The 18,137-nt window shown below is 38.8% G+C and overlaps 1 protein-coding gene across 3 annotated transcripts in view; it reads right to left on the bottom strand.

Moving 5' to 3' along the window:
• LOC132394191 (tudor domain-containing protein 7-like) overlaps window positions 1–18,137 on the bottom strand; it is a 137,687-nt gene that overhangs the window by 107,535 nt on the left and 12,015 nt on the right. For 2 of the 3 annotated variants that reach the window (XM_059970031.1, XM_059970034.1), the window contains 3 exons: window positions 11,052–11,274; window positions 8,438–8,585; window positions 303–519 (listed from right to left, as the gene is read on the bottom strand). In XM_059970031.1, coding sequence (XP_059826014.1) covers window positions 303–519; window positions 8,438–8,585; window positions 11,052–11,264 — 578 coding nt within the window. In that variant the 5' untranslated portion in view covers window positions 11,265–11,274. Of the gene's footprint in view, window positions 1–302; window positions 520–8,437; window positions 8,586–11,051; window positions 11,275–18,137 lie in introns of those variants that run through there. The other variant, XM_059970033.1, reaches the window with a different exon arrangement.

The raw sequence follows: 18,137 nt of genomic DNA, 5'->3' as shown, positions 1-18,137 counted from the left end.
GAATAGAGATTAAATATAGGGCATGACAGATAGAATTAGTTTATCTAAGCACCAACTCTAAGAAACCAGCCACTATCAATTTGAACTTTGATCAAAGTCTACTTTTATCAACATTCAAAAATCATGAGTTAACTTTCATGTTAGTAACTTATTCCAAAAAAAATTACCTTAATTTCAATAACCTCAAGAACTATCTAGCTCCAATTATTTCCATTTTCACAGAAATGGCTCACTAAACTACACATTTTGTTACCTTGTCTCGTACATTATGTTTCCTTTTAAAGCACTGCATGCCAAATTACCTATTGATGGCAGCAGATAGAGGCTTACGAATTGAAGTATCCTTGGGTACACTGAAAACTGTTGCATGTACTTTGAAATCTGAAGGCACCTCTCTTCCCAAGCCAGCCATTGTTCCTTGCATGCTTCCTTTTCCTCTTGTAACACTATTCGTCTTCCAGGTCCCCTTTCCTGGCTGGTTAGAGTAATCTGGTTGTCTTAATGTTTCTTTAGGTTTTCCTGTGGAATAAGAAGGGCACATTTAAAAAATGTATCTATAGATCTTAAATAGACAGACTTATTATACAAGTCAAATATACACAGAAAGTGATAAATTTAATTTCCAGATGTAAGGTTACAATGTCAACAGAGACTCAACATACGACAGGTAAATCAATTACACTCAAAGTGAGACTTTCTTCCCACTACTCCTTCCTCAAAATAATGATGCAATGACAGTATTAAAATATAATGCAGACCCATACAGATCATTTTAATAAAAAGATCTCACTAGATAGAATCAATTAGTGATGATGCATGGTATCCATAATTTGAACCTTGTATGTAGAATTTCACTTAGTAGCAAGCATTTTTACATACATGTTATGAATTTAAGATAATTAATTTAGTTATAACTTTCCTTATATACCAAGATTAAAATGGACACAACATAGGAAAGGAAACAAAACAGCATATTTTCACTTTTCAGGAAATTAATAAAGTACAAAAGTTAATACTCAAAATAGGGATCAAGCTCTGATCTGAAATGAGGACAATTAAAATAAATAAAATTAATGCCACCAGATTAAACTATGGCAGGTAAATGGATTTTCCTCAAGCATTACATCAAATCTTTTAGTATGAATGACTAACTGCCACCAAAATAGGAAAAAACACAACATCAAGAGAGTCTAATTGACAAGAATAAAAATATCAGCAGGAAAAATCAACAAGAAATATGGAGGGGAGGGAGACTTCAGCTGCACAAGTATGGAGAATAGGACATGGTTTGAAAGACAGGTTCTTCTATCTCCTGGATGGATGTCCTTGCAAACCACCTACACTTCAACATGCTGAAGTTACATTAAAAATAGCCAGAGTATACAGTTGAAACAAAGCAGCTATGTTTAAAAGATAGAAGAACTTAGTAAGCCAAGCTGCATCCATGGAAAAAGAGGTATTTCTTTTCCACAGATGCTTCCTGACCTGCTGAGTTTCAGCATGTTGTGCGTGTTGCTTTGAATTTCCAGCACCTGCAGATTTCCTCATGTTTGTGATGTTTGAAAGTTGATTGACCTAGGGAGCCAGTAGTGACAACTATAGAAGAATAGACTTGAAAAAGAAAAAGACAAAACAAATGGCTTAATAACTTTAAAGTGGGATTTTCACAGAAGTAGAAAGCACAATGTTAACAGCCTAATCCTGATATATTGTTGTAATTTTCTACCACAAGTTCTAAAACATGGCATGTGGGAAGGAAAGAAGCTGACCTGAATTTATAAAGGTGTTTTTCCTGTCATCTGGAGAGGCCAAAAATTGTGACACTCCCAGTGAAATATATTTGAAATACTTTCGTAAAAGGCAAATATGGTCAACAATACTCTGCAGGAATTATTTCAAAAGCAACAGGACAAAAGTATTAATCTACCTTTGGTTGTTTTTGCCAAGAGAAATGTGTTGATCATGACACTGGATGGTCAAAATTAATCTAAATGATGGGAAACAGAACTGTACAGCATACAGTTCAGGAGAAAAATTGTGAACCCTTTGCGATTAGCTGGCTTTCTGCTTTAATTACTCATTAAAAAAATGCGGTCTGATCTTCATCCAAGTCACAATAATAGAAAAACAATCTGCCTAAACTAGTAACACACAAACAATTGTGCATTTCATGTCTTTATTGAACACTCACAGACCAGGCTAAAAAAATGTGAACCCTTGAACAACTGGTAGAACCTCCTTTAACAGCAAACCTCCACCGAACATTTCCTGTAACTGCTGATCAGATTTGCACAATGGCAAGGATGAATTCTAGTCTATTCCTCAAGACAAAACTGTTTCAGTTCATCAATATTTATGGAATACCTTGCATGAACAGCCCTCTTCAGGCATTGCCACAGCATCTCAATTGAGTTGGCCATTCTGACTTGGCCATTCCAAAACATAGATTTTCTTCTTTTTAAACCAAATGTTGATCTACTCGTGTTTCAGATCATTGTCCTGTTGCATCACTCAACTTCTAGTAAGCTTCAGGTGATGGACTGCTACCCTGACATTCTCCTGTAAAATGTCTTGATGCAAATTTGAATTCATTGTTCCCTCAACGATTGCAAACTGTGCAAGCCCCAAGGCAGCAAAGCAGCCCCAAACCACCTAGCTTCACAATTGGGATGAGGTTTTGGTGTTGGTGTGCAGTGCCCTTTTTCCTCCAAACATATTGATGTATATTTCTGCCAAAAAATTCTACTTTTGTCTCATCTGTCCACAGAACACTGTCACAGAAGAGTTGTGTAACATCCAGGTGGTCTTTTGCAAACTTGAGATGCGCAGCAATGTTTACTTTTTGGACAGCAATGGTTTCTTCCAGGGTGTCCTTCCATGAATACCATTCTTGTTCAGTGTTTTTCTTATAGTGGACAGATGAACAGAGACTTTAACAAGTTAAATTAATGATCAAATCAAATAAAATACTATTATTTTCTTCTTTGGTAGACTCTTAGTATCAGCAGACTTACTTCTACCACTCCAGTTTCGTGGATTTCAAGGTAACTAACTGAAGCCAAACATGACAGACTCCTTCACAGGTGGGATAAGATGTACCTGATAAGACAAGCTAGTGGCACTTAATCTGTCATTTTTGCAAAGTCTGCCCATTCCTGATGCAAACTCAAGGTTCTCAATATAATCGCAAACATTGTTCTTCCGTTGAGTGCTGTGTCAGTGATTTCCAGACTTAGTGGGAACAGTGCATTTTCCTCCTCAATGATTTTTGAATTTTTTCCTCCATTCATCTCTTTTCCATTCTGTCCTCAAAAGGCCTGCTTTGGGAGTCTGGTTTGAGCAGGCAACCAATGAGGCCACTCAAGAAAGCCAAATGAGTACAATTAAAGTATCAATACTGGGATGCTGGCTTGGAAGTGCACAATCACGTTAGTTAGCTTATTCTTCTGGTACATTTGGAGACTTTTCCAAATACAGTACGACAAATAAACGCTCTCAAAAACAGATAAGAAGGTAGGGACCACTGCTAAGGCAGACCACCAGTTATGTGTTACATCAAGATCATGAGCAAAGGTTATAAATTGAACTTTGACAAGAAGTACCGTAGCTCTTGAGATTCAGAAATTGGTTAACATTTTCCTTCATTGTGGAGGGCAGTGTCATGCAGCAGATAAAGACTCAGGAGCAGGCAGCATCCCTACTGAATTTTTTAAAAATTTCAGTCACATGTCCACAATCTCATTAGCCACATCCAGGGGAAAAAGGGACACAAGAATGGAACTCTGAGAAATCCAACTATAATCATCTTCAATAAGAGAGTTGAGCCCAAATGTGGCAAATGCAGACTAAGAATTTACAGAAGTAGAAAGTGACATTATAACACTCCACTTATACTATAAATAAAAGGTAGGTGCCCAAAATGAACAATTTCAAACAAAGGTATACCAGCAACATACAGGTAGTGTTACGAACCCCGTAACTGGGTATCTTACCAGCAAAGATAGGAGTATCCGTTGAAGTCTGATGATATTATTTTTAACAGTATTTATTAGTAAAAATACACAAAAATAATATCAATGCAAATATACAGATAATATACGTCATCAATACTAAACCTAAAGTGCGGGTATAATAATAATCAATAAGAAATAAGCTCTATCGTTGTCTAGGGGATAATGAATTGTCCGATGGAAATATAAAGTTCAGTTCAGTTCATGCAGACTGTGGTAGTTGTTGGTCGCTGTGTTGCAATTGTTAGGGGGAGAGGGGGAGGGAGAGGGGGAGGGAGAGGGAGAGGGAGAGAAACAGCTATTGACTTGCCGACTTTCCTTTACGATCTTGATCCGTCGATGCGTTGTTGTTGTGGACATTCACATATGACCCCTCCGTCCTTTAGCTAGACCGTTCTTCCGTGGTGGACTCGTCACCCAGGCAAGGGTGGACACACACACAAGCCCCCACCGGTCTCGTAGCGTCTCTCCTGGTGCGTCTGAGGGGTGTTCCCCAGACCCTACTTTTATCCTCACTCACGGGGTCTCAGGTATCAATCAGGTTGGGATGATGCAACCCATCAAACCAGTCCCCTCTGGTTGCCCCCTGAGGGGTTTCAATGAATAGAACAGTACTCAATAAACAATCCTTCTCCACGAGACAATAGTAGTAATCTTTTTTGTCAACAGGAGACATTCCAACCTGTGGGCCTCTCCCTCATTAATTTTTCATGAGTGTTGTCACTAACAACTGCCTTTTGCTGTTCTCTCTCTCATTTCCTTGGTATCAGACCCAAAATAAGAGCGATTTTGCGATTCTCGGGGGGGGGGGGGGCGACTTTGCACCCTTCTGCCCATCAGAGTTGCTCCTCATTCGTAACAGTAGTAAAACTATGAAACATCTGGCAATGCTGGAAACACGCAGATTAGGCTTAATGTTTCATGTTGAAGACCCTTCGTCATCAGATTCAGGAATAGAGACTGTTTCTGTCACCACAGATGCTGCCTGACCTGTTGAGCATTTCAGTTTTATTTTAAATATCAGAGTTTTAATTCACAGAATTCTACAATTTGGAATGACTCAGATCAGAAGGGATAAACATTGAAAGGAGTTAATTATATATTCTACAAAGAAATTGAAAACTACAGATGATCACAGTAAATCACGAGATGGGGAAAGGTAACAAAATTGAATGTAACATGGCAATTCAGAAACGAATTCCAAGAGCAAAGCTTTTCTAAATGTTGCACCCAGAATGCTTAACAAAATGGACTTGGTGCACTGAGTATTTATATTCCTATTAATTGAAGTAAAACCCAGTCCCAATTGAGCAAAAAAAAAGTTTGCAGAAGAACCAACAATTAGAGCAGAAAGGTATAATAGCCTGAAAAGTTAGTTATGTGCCCTACAGTGCTTCCACCTCAACTATATTTTTTTTTCTGGGCTTGGCTTCATTCCACCTGGTGTCCACGCTAACTGGAATCTTTATCCTTTATTCTTAAAACTAACATTCATCTTGAGCAGAGACCTTCTGGTCCCATCCACTGTTTGTGGAAATGATGTGTACTCTGGTAATCTGTTAAATCTATGCTCCTTTGCATCTACTGCAGATCTCAATTTTCTGCTTGCATAACACACACAAAATGCTGGAGGAACTCTGAGTCAGGCAGCATCTACAACAGTCAACGTTTTGAGCCGAAACCCATATTACTGAGTTTCTCCAGCATTTTGTGTGTGTTGTTCAAGTTTCCAGCATCTGCATAATCTAGTATCCAAAATTCAAATATGTTAATTTCAGAAAAAAAATCATTAGCATTGGCATCTTTAAGTAATTTTTTTTTAATATTGAAGTTCATCAAACATTTCCATATAAGATGTATTTCAGACATTGTACATATATAGCATATATTCATATATATCACAAAATCTCCACAAAGTATTTATCTGGGGTATACACTTACAGAAAAGAGTGGAAAGAAAAAATAAGCAAAAGGAAAGAACTATGTACAAGTAGGGAGTGATTTTTTTTTACAACAGATTCATTGATTTGTGAGAACAAAATCAGGCCTATAAGGCATTATGCAGTTAAACCATTTTTCCCAGTATGAATCAAATTCTTCCAGCTTATGATTAACAGCTGCTATCTTCTCCATTTTGTAAATGTCCATTGTAATTTCCATCCATGTATTTAAAGTTGGGCTCTCCTGTGATAACCATTCCCTCGTAAGAGTCTTTTTACCAGCCACCAACAGAGTATTCATTAAATATTTATCTCTTTTCAACCATTCTTGAGGTATATATCCAAAATATATGGTCTTACTCTCCAAGGGTATTTTACATTTAAAGATGTCTTGTAGGGCATTGTGTATCCCCCTCTAATAGTTTTTGATAACAGGGCAGTCCCAAAAATTATGATATTGATTTCATTTTGATTTCCACAATTTCTCCAGCAAACAGGGAGGTTACCATCATAATGGGATTTCTGAGAGAGTGTAATAAAATAACTTATCAAGTTTTTCCATCCAAACTCCCTCCATTTCTATGAATTGGTACACTTCCATTGATATCTCCATATTGTTGTCCATTCTTCCTCAGATATAATTATCCCTCCTTAACTTCCTTCTCCCATTTTGTTTTAATGTATGAAGTCGAATGTGTTTTAAGATTTGACAACCCCTTATACATGCTTGAAATGATTCTACTACCATTATCTGAATTATATGCTTTTCTAAAGAGCTCTATCAAGCATGCATTTGCCTTGGTTACATTTTTAAGCGTCTTATTAACATATTGCCACATCTGTAAATACCGTTAAAAAATCGTGTTTTTCTAGTAAGTGTTTTTCTTTAAGCATTTCAAAACAGTGTTCCTTCTTAATCCAGAAATGGATGTTCCAGTTTAATGAGATATCATTTTAAGTATTTGAATATCCTTTAAGACAAAAGAGGCAATGTCCATCTTTTAGAATCAGAGTAAACCAAGTTGTAATTCAGAATAAAACGTAGAAAAACCAATAACAGGTGCAAAGGTGGACACAGCAGATGACATCGGGGTCTGTGGAAGTAATCATTATCTCGATGAGGTTTTGGTGAAAAATAGGCCGAATCCAAGTGAAAAAGTAAAAGATGTATCAACTTACAAAAAAAAAGAGTAAAGCAATGTCTAGAAAAATCCATCACCAACTTCTTCATTAACTCATCGATCAGTTAATCTTGTTTACAGTTTATATCCATTATTCCCCCTCCCCCCCAGTTTTATCCTCCCTCCCGATATTCCTTCCAGCTTAATGAGGTTCATGTCCTTCCCAGATCTGACAAAGGATCTGCAACCTGAAATATCAGCTGTTACTCTTCCCACAGATGCAGCATAACCTGTTAGGCATTTCCAGCATATTCCATTTTACTCTAGATTTCTAGCATCTATATTTTTTGATTATCCAATTATTTTATCCTTTATAAATCAGAGTTATAGCAACTCTAAGACCATTTTTAAAAAGTGAATGTCAGTGGTTACTTGATAAATGCGTACATACGATCCAGAACAAAAAGAGGGAAAGAAGGCTTTTTTCGATGTAAAAGAAATTGTAGCAGCTCTATTTCTAGATGACAAGCTGATAGCATTTGGATCTAAATCACAAACAAGAGAAAATCTGTAGATGCTGGAAATTCAAGCAACACACACAAAATGCTGGAGGGACTCAGCAGGCCAGACAGCATCTATGGAAAAGAGTTGTCGACGTTCAGGCAGAGACCTTTCATCAGGACTGCTGACAGGTCTCGGCCCAAAATGACAACTGTACTCTGTGCTGCCTGGCCTGCTGAGTCCCTCCAGCAATTGGTGTTCAGATCTTAAATGCTTTATTAGACTAGTAAAAGCAACAGAGTATTAGTTTATATGATGTAAGAAATTCACAGCCTGTGCAGAAATTACAAGATTTACAGTAGCAAATCTACCAGATAGACTCGGGAAAATGAGTGAGATACAACAGTAGCCTTGAAACACTGGGCATCTTCAACTTGTGAAAAATTCTAGCTAAGCACAGGTTCATTTGCCTCTGTGCCATAAACGAAGTTTCATTTTTAAGCATAGTGATCCAAAACCTTTGGGTGGGTTCGCCATCCTTGTGTCACGTCAAAACAACAGCCATGCAAAATAGATCATTTTAAAATCTGGCTTCAACTCAAAAATGAAAATCTAAATCCACAACAGGCACACATTTGCATTCAAGCACTGAAAGTTAAATGCATCCATGAAACATACATATTGGATTGTCTTTTTTATGAATAGGTTATGAATAGGTTTTCACACCAGAAGGGCAACTTTGGTGTTTGGATTGCCGGAGACTAAGATGGAATTAGTGTCATCAAATATCTTCAAAAATCTAGCTTGCGACTACACAGAACAGTTGTCACTCACTAAAACATTGAAATAACTGATGTTGACTTACCTACTTGCATGGCTGGTAAGGCACGTTTTAATCGTAATTGCGAATTTACCAATGTTTGTTCACCATGTTTCTTCTTAGGACTTCTCTGGCGAGCTACTAATTTAGCAATATGTGCAGTATCATTGTTTACAGTAGCAAAGCAAATCACCTGTGGATAAAATAAGTTTTAGCTGACATTTTCTCTTAATGATTTGATTAATGTTTCTAGAAATGAAACCAAATGCGTCTATACTTTTCACAAACATTTTGAACAATCCAGCAGTCCCATGCACAAGTCAACATTCTCCCTCATCATAAATTCATTGTTAAGCCCCTACTTAATTTGGTTTTGTAATACAGAAATACATTTTGTTCAAAACCCTTTGTGGAATCCACCCCAGACGACAGCTGTTAAAGAACCCAATTGTCATTCATTTTTGTAAAGCTCAGCAGATGACAAAAATCCTACAACTTAACTAAAGTGAGCATTGTCCCTAAAGTCAAATACAGCTAGATACCTCCATTTATTTAATGTACCACTCACTGGTTTCAAATTAAGATATTTTGACTGACTAAACATTTAAGTTATTGAGGTAATTTAGTTTTGCTATTTTCTTTCTTCTTTTGAATTTTTCAACACCCTTCTCTTGAAAGATTCATTGTTGAACATCATTCCACAGTGATGGATGCTCTTCAGAATTTTAGTCAAATGCTATTTTACACACAAACCTACCAACAAAACATCAATAGACTGCTGTATTGAGATAACTTAAACCAAAGCTAACCCAAATTGGTGTCTGCTTGAGGTTACTGATACCTAAGTAAATTTACCATAGCACTCACTGAGGTCATTTGACTCAACATAATTTGACACATCAGTACTTGAACTTACTTACCCACATAGTTAAGCCTACATTATTGGCCTACATCAAACCAGACACCAAATAAGTCAGTTTGTCATTTCACTCATCAAGCATGTCCCTAGGCACATTTCCTATATCTATAATTAGGATGTTTGTGTACTCTGGGAGCCAGCCTTCTCAACAATAATTTTGTGTGTCTGGGTATCCATCCTCAAGAATGATTTTAAACCATTCATGTAAATACTAGGTCTCAACAAAGGTGTTTGAACTTGAATGGAAACATCTGTCATACAAAATAACTGCAATACCATTGGAGCTATTGAATCATTTGCTGCTATCTTTATTCTGAAGTGAAAAACTTGATGTACTTTGAGATCTGAATAAGAGAAATGTCTGCTTGTTATGTGACCAGAATCTTAATCATGCAACTTAATCATGTGTGCACTATTGTGATAATCTCACACAGGGTCTCACCAACACAAATGCAATGTACTCAAATTCAGTCTGATAAAGATAAATCACATTTAGTGCAGGCAGTGGTGCATCTGAAGATGAAGAGGCAGAGGCTCCACTCTGAAAAAACGCCGATCAATAAAAATCTAAGAGTTAAATTCTCAAAGGGATAAACGAATCCCACTACTTAAATCCCCCAGATGAAGACTAAAATAAAGTATATTTTGTTGCTTCTTTTGTAGTTCTGTTCTTTAAACAGGTTCCATGGTTTATTTTGTGTTGTCTGTGGAGAGACAAATGTCAGGGTTGTATACTGCACACATACTTTGATAATAAATGTACTTTGAATATTGAATTTTTACATCACAATCATTAGAAAGAGATTCAACTTCTGAGCTGTGTGTAGTTAGTACAGAGTACATGTTCATGAAGCATCCTGAGCAATCATATCATATTCCTGCCATTAATTGATCACAGCTGGAAAATAGAGAAGGACATACAAAATTTCTTAGAGGACACCAGAATTGAACTCAGTACCAACATCCCAAGCTATAATCGTGTCATGCTAATCACTACATTACCGTAACAACCCATAACATAATGCAAATATCTAATCATATCATGTGGCAGCAACTCAAATGCAAAAAAGTTTTCAGACATGGTAAAAGAGTTTCAGTTGTGTTCAGAACGTCAGAATGGGGGAAGAAATGTGATCCAAGTGACTCTGACCATGGAATGATTGTTTGTGCCAGATGCGTGGTTTGAGCGTCTCAGAAACTACTGACCTCCTGGAACTTACACACAGAGCAGTTTCTAGTTTACAGAAAATGGTGTAGAAAAACAAAAGATATCCAGTCTGTGAGTGAAAACGCATTGTTAACAAGAGAAGTCAGAAGAGAATGGCCAAACCTGACAGGAAAGCAACAGTAACTCAATTAACCATGCGCTACAACAGTGGTGTGCAGAAGAACGTGTATGAACGCACAACCTGTCAAGCCTTGATATGGATGGGCTACAGCAGCAGAAGACCACACAGAGTTTCATTACTGTACCTAATAAAGTGGCCACTGAATGTAAATACACACAAAGATGGAAAAGAGTGATAATGGATCCTCATCCAAGATACCCATGCCAACAAATCATCTAGTATTTGAGCAACATACAAGACAAATGGAAAGTAGCCCAGCACAAGCAAATTCCTTGTAAATTAGTGAATATGTGCTACAGAATTAAACATGCAAGTCTGGAAAATTAATGAGACTCAGGGGTAGGGATAATACAGACTCAAATGTAATGATAACTTTCAATTCATGTCTTACCTCTCCATTTTTATTAACTCTGCACCTCACAACCGAGGGGATGCTTTTCAAGTAGTTCTCAAGGGTGGGAAATCCAAGCTGTTTATGAGGGATCACTTCACCTGTGAGTTGCTTATATTCATCCTGCAGTCTTGTGAAAGCCACACCATCTTTGCTTGACTGCAGTACCGCTCGCAGCATCTTAGCCACCAGGTCTTTTTCTGCTTCTGACATCTTTACCCTGCTAAAGAGCAAAAAGGATGTAAAATGCATATTGCATGTACAAATTCTCATCAAAAGGATTTTGAATTAAATGAAAGGTACCATTAAAATTAAAGCCATTGGTCATTTTACTTTGCAGGCACAAAAAAAATTGGCAATAACCCTTGAAATGCTATCCTGAGGCTCTACACAATACACAAGAGATTCAAAAGAAAGCTGGCATGGACCAGGAAAATACTTAGAACTGTTTATAACATAGTTATTTTACATGTTCCCTTGTGAATGTTGCTTATATGCCACGAGTGAAAGTAAGTATTTCATCGCACCCGTGCATCAATTTATTTGAGCATGTTAGGGATCAGTCTGGAGTTGTGGCATTATGGATAGCATAAATGATAAACACAAGAGATTTTGCAGATGCTAGAAATCCAGAGCAACACACAGAAAATGGTGGAGGAACTCAGCAGGTCAGGCAGCATCCCCAGAGAATAAACAGTCGACATTTCAGGCAAGACTCTTCATCAGGAACAATGATGTGTCCCAGCCCGAAATGTTGACTGTTAATTAAACCATAAGATATAGGAGCAGAATTAGGCCACTTGGCTCATGGATTCTTCTCCACCATTCCATCATGGCTGATTTATTATTGCTGTCAATGTTATTCTCCCGCCTCCTCTGCATAACCTTTGATGCCCCGACTAATCAAGAATCTATCAACCTCTGCTTTAAATTTACTCAATGACTTGGCATCCACAGCAGAGAATTCCAGATTCACGACCCTCTGGTTAAAGAAATTCCTCATCGCTATTCTAAATGGACATCATCCCTCTATTCTGAAGCTGTGCCCTCTGCTCCTAGATTCACCCACTACAGGGAACAGTCTCCACAGCCACACTATCTTAGACTTCATGTTGTGGCGTGAATGAAATCACCGGAGTGACTGGTAGATACAAAGCAGCTTCTTTATTCAACAAAATAAGGTACAGCAAGCATCATATTATACCGAGAAGCTTTCAGTGGAAAGGTCTGCTGCCCAACATGGGGCTCGATATTTATCTCTCTCACACACAGACACAACAATTCCATATTTACAAAGTATAGACAATGCTTCCTTTTGAAACTACATACAAACTTCACACCTCCCGATTACATCCAACCCACAGGCACCAGCAGCGTCTGGACTGGTATTCCAGTATTCACAGCTTTTCGGAAATGCATTGTTACAAATGAACTGGATTTCACAGCCTTTAGGAAATGCATTGTTACAAAAGGCACAGTCAATGTTTCAGGCCGAAACCCTTCATCAGGACTAACTGAAAGAGATAGTAAAAGATGCCTGATGAAGGGTATCGGCCCGAAACATCGACTGTGCTTCTTCCTATAGATTGATGCCTCACCTGCTGCGTTCCACCAGCATTTTGTGTGTGCTTAAATTTCCAGAATCTACAGATTTCCTCGTGTTTGCATTGTTACAAATGGACTGGGATTCACAGCCTTTAGGAAATTGCTACAAACTAAAAATTGTCAAGGAACTCAGAAGACTGGTGGCCAAAGCCATTTGCTAAGGCTATTATCCACACTAGACCGGATAATTTTGAAAACGCCAGTTTTGTGTAAAAGCGATAGGCATCTACACCCTGTGTTTTTAAAAATGTCTCTGTCCACATTGAAACGGAGATTTCAGCGAATCTTCTACTGCGCATGCACAAGACACATCTACCGAAAACAAGCAACATGTTTGGTGTCGAATCTTGCCGTGGAAGACGGTGCGTGTTTGTTCAGTTACAGACTAGAAAAACTTAAACGACGGGCAGCTGTTGGCCTCGCACAGGAGGACTTAAAAGTAAAAAAAAACTGAAGCGTATGGAGGCAACCAACAGGGAGCTCACGGGCAGTATGACTCGGCTGACGACAAACACTGAAAAACTGACCAACTCTGCTGCATTAATAAAGCTCCTTGTTAAATATGTAAAACATATCTGCATCAGTATTATGTATTTCCATACAATGTTACATTAGGCTGTTACACATTTATTGTCAGAGAAGTACTTGCACAAGTAGGTAAACCACCTTCATATGAGCAAGGACAGAAAACTAGGCAAAGTGAGTATACTTATTTATTCAGTAAGTTATGTGTCAAAGTATTTGGTGAGTACATTTCTAACTCTTCTGGCTTCAGTCTTGTTGCCATCTGTTCTGAAATTGTTAGGTTGCGTTCAAGAAAACAATGAAATGGCGTGCTGCCGTCTGACAGTGTTTTCAGATTTCTCCGGTTACCCCATCCACACTGATCTGCCGAATCGGTGTTTTCAAAAATACACATCTTGGAAAGCATTTCTGAAAAGCTCCAGTTTCGGGGTACGAAAACTCCGCTTTAGTATGGACGGATGGTAAAAAAGAGAAAAAGCTTCAGTTATGGATTTATCCGGTGTAGTGTGGACGTGGCCTGTGTGAACGACCTAAACCCAAAAATCACTCTAACACTTCCAATATTTGATAGGTTTCTTCTGAACTCCAGGAATTACAGGTCAAGAGCCAACAAAAGCTCCTCAAGCATTAACCATTTCATTCCCAGAATCATTCTTGTGAACCTCCTCTGGACCCTCTCCAAAGCTAGCATATCCTTAAGGGGCAGAAAACTGCTCACAAAACTCCAGGTGCAGCCTCACTAATGTCTTATACAGTAAAACCTCCGGATCACATCCTTGCTCTTGTATTCCAGACCTCTTGAAAAGAATGGGAACATTGTATGACCTTCCTTACCACCTGCAGTTAGCCTTTATGGAAACCTGCACAAGTACTCCCAAATCTCTTTGAACCTCTGATTTTCAAATCTTCTCCCCATTTAGAAAATCATGTACATCTTTATTTCTTCTACCAAACTGCAGGACCATACTCTTCCCTACACTATATTCCATCTGCCACTTCTTTGCCCATTCTCCCAGTCTGTCCAAGTCCTTCTGCAGACTCCTGTTTCCTTAATGCCACCTGCCTTCCACTTATCCTTGTGGTCAAGTTTGCAGATGATACAAAGCCGTCAATTTAATCATCTAAATCACTGACATATAAGCATGAAAAGTAGCAGTCTTGATACCAAGCTCTGTGGAACACCAGAAATGGCCTCCTTTATTCACACTCTTTGCCTCCTGCCAGTCAGCCAATCTTCTACCCATGCTAGTATACTTCCTGTTATACCATGTGCCCTTATCTTATTAAGCAGCCTCATGAAAGTTATGTGTCATACATAACATGTACATACATAGACTGACTAGAGATGGGGCAGTGTTGGATCTCCTGTTAGGGAATGCGATAGGTCAGCTGACACCTTTTAGTGTCTCCCCAACAGTATGTGTTGGGGAGCACTTTGGGTCCAGTGATCACAATAGCATTAGCTTCAATATAATTATGGAGAAGGACAGGACAGGACCTAGAGTTGAGATTTTTGATTGGAGAAAGGCTAACTTTGAGGAGATGCGAAGGGATTTAGAGAGAGTGGATTGGGTCAAGTTGTTTTATGGGAAGGATGTAATAGAGAAATGGAGGTCATTTAAGGGTGAGATTATGAGGGTACAGAATCTTCATGTTCCTGTTAGGTTGAAAGGAAAGGTTAAAGGTTTGAAAGCACCATGGTTTTCAAGGGATATTAGAAATTTGGTTTGGAAAAAGAGGGATGTCTACAATAGATATAGGCAGCATGGAGTAAAGGAATTGCTCGAGGAATATAAAGAATGTAAAAGGAATCTTAAAGAGATTAGAAAAGCTAAAAGAAGATACGAGGTTGGTTTGGCAAATAAGGTGAAAGTAAATCCAAAAGGTTTCTACAGTTATATTAAAAGCAAGAGGATAGTGAGGGATAAAATTGGCCCCTTAGAGAATCAGAGTGGTCAGCTATGTGTGGAGCCGAGGGAGATGGGAGATGGGAGAGATTTTGAACGATTTCTTCTCTTCGGTATTCACTAAGGAGGAGGATATTGAATTGTGTAAGGTGTGGGAAACAAGTAAGGAAGTTATGGAACCTATGACAATTAAAGAGGTGGAAGTACAGGCGCTTTTAAGAAATTTAAAAGTGGATAAATCTCCGGGTCCTGACAGGATATTCCCCAGGACCTTGAGGGAAGTTTGTGTAGAAATAGCAGGAGCTCTGACGGAGATCTTTAAGATGTCATTAGAAACAGGGATTGTGCCGGAGGATTGGCGTATTGCTCATGTGGTTCCATTGTTTAAAAAGGGTTCTAGAAGTAAGCCTAGCAATTATAGACCTGTCAGTTTGACATCAGTGGTGGGTAAATTAATGGAAAGTATTCTTAGAAATAGTATTAATAATTATCTGGATAGACAGGATCTGATTAGGAGTAGCCAGCATGGATTTGTGCATGGAAGGTCATGTTTGACAAACCTTATTGAATTTTTTGAAGAAGTTACGAGGAATGTTGACGAGGGTAAGGCAGTGGATGTAGTCTATATGGACTTCAGCAAAGCCTTTGACAAAGTTCCACATGGAAGGTTAGTTAAGAAGGTTCAGTTGTTAGGTATTAATGCTGGAGTAATAAAATGGATTCAACAGTGGCTAGATGGGAGATGCCAGAGAGTAGTGGTGGATAATTGTTTATTGGGATGGAGGCCGGTGACTAGCAGGGTGCCTCAGGGATCTGTTTTGGGCCCAATGTTGTTTGTGATATACATAAATGATCTGGATCATGGGGTGGTAAATTGGATTAGTAAGTATGCCGATGATACTAAGGTAGGAGGTGTTGTGGATAATGAGGTGGGTTTTCAAAGCTTGCAGGGAGTTTTATGCCGGTTAGAAAAATGGGCTGAACGTTGGCAGATGGAGTTTAATGCTGAGAAGTGTGAGGTTCTACATTTTGGCAGGAATAATCCAAATAGAACATACAAGGTAAATGGTAGGCCATTGAGGAATGCAGAGGAACAGAGAGATCTAGGAATAACAGTGCATAGTTCCCTGAAGGTGGAGTCTCATGTAGATAGGGTGGTGAAGAAAGCTTTTGGAACGCTGGCCTTTATAAATCAAAGCATTGAGTACAGAAGTTGGGATGTAATGTTAAAATTGTACAGGGCATTGGTAAGGCCAAATTTGGAATATTGTGTGCAGTTCTGATCACCGAATTATAGGTAAGATATCAATAAATTAGAGAGAGTGCAGAGACGATTTACTAGGATGTTACCTGGGTTTCAGCACTTAAGTTACAGAGAAAGGTTGAACAAGTTAGGTCTCTATTCATTGGAGCGTAGAAGGTTGAGGGGGGATTTGATCGAGGTATTTAAAATTTTGAGAGGGATAGATAGAGTTGACGTGAATAGGCTGTTTCCATTGAGAGTAGGGGAGATTCAAACAAGAGGACATGATTAAAGAGTTAGGAGGCAAAAGTTTAAGGGAGACACGAGGGGGTATTTCTTTACTCAGAGAATGATAGCTGTGTGGAATGAGCTTCCTGTAGAAGTAGTAGAGGCCAGTTCAGTTGCGTCATTTAAGGTAAAATTGGATAGGTATATGGACAGGAGTGGAGGGTTATGGGCTGAGTGTGGGTAGGTGGGACTAGATGAGATTAAGAGTTCGGCATGGACTAGGAGGGCCGAGATGGCCTGCTTCCGTGCTGTGATTGTTATATGGTTATATGTGTGGCACCTTGTCAAACGTCTTCTGAAAATCCAAGTAAACTACATCCACTGGCTCTCCTTTGAAGAAACAACAGACAGGATAGACAAAGAACACCAACACATTTGTCAGGCACGATTCACTCTTAAAGAAACCACACTGACTTTGGCCTACTTTAACATGCATCCCCAAGTACCCTGAAACCACATCCTTAATAATGGACTCCAACATCTTCCTAAGCACTGAACTGGCCTATAATTTCCTATCTCTTGTCTCAAACTTTTCTTGCAAATTTCCCTCTGGAACCAGTCCAAAATCTAGTGATTCTGTACCTCCAGAATCTCTTCAGCGACCTCTTTCAGAACCCTGGGGTGCAGTCCATGTGGTCCAGGTAACTCACCTACCTTCAAACCTTTCAGCTTCCCAAGCACCATCACCTTAGAAATAGCAATTACACTCACTTCTGCCCCCAACACGCTTGAATTTCTGGCATTCTGCTAGTGTCTTCAACAGTGAAGACTGACACAAAATACATTTTCAATTTGTCCGCCACTTCTGTCCCCCTTATCACCTCTCCAGCATCATTTTTCAGAGGTCCTATATCCACTCTCACCTACCTCTTTTACTCTTTACACTGTATATCTGAAAAAAACCCTTTTGCATCCTCTTTGATATTATTGGCTAGCTTACCTTCATGCTTCATCTTTTCTCTCTTTACAGCTTTTTAGTTGTTTTCTGCTGTATCTCAAAGTATCATAAATCTGACTTTTCACTAATTTTAGCTATATTTGTGCCCGCCCTAGCTTTTCTGCTGTATTTAACTTCCTTTGTCAGCCACAGTTGTTCCTTCCTCCCTTTAGAATACTTCATCTCTTGGATGTATTTATCCTGCACCTTCCTAATTGCCCCTAGAGACCCCAGAGATTACTGTTATGCAGTCATCCCCACCAGCATTCCTTTCCAATCAACTTTGGTCAGCTCCTCTCTCGTCCATCTCAAATTTCCTTTTCTCCATTTTAATACTGATACATCTGGCTTTAGCTTCCCCCTCTCAGACTGCAGGGTGAATTCCATCATGATAATTACCTTAAGCTTCCCAATCAAATCTGGTTCATTATATAACACCCAATCCAGAATTGCCTTTCCCGTGGTGGGTTCAAGCACAAGCTGCTCTAAAAAGCCATCTTGTGGGCATTCTAAATATTCCCACTCTTGGGATGCAGCACCAACCCCATTTTCCTCAATCTACCCGCAAAATGAAATCCCCC

This window comes from Hypanus sabinus, chromosome 5 (genome assembly GCF_030144855.1).
Source record: "Hypanus sabinus isolate sHypSab1 chromosome 5, sHypSab1.hap1, whole genome shotgun sequence".
Taxonomy (NCBI): domain Eukaryota; kingdom Metazoa; phylum Chordata; class Chondrichthyes; order Myliobatiformes; family Dasyatidae; genus Hypanus; species Hypanus sabinus.
Note: the sequence above shows the minus strand (reverse complement) of the source record. Positions and strands in the feature narration are given on the sequence as shown.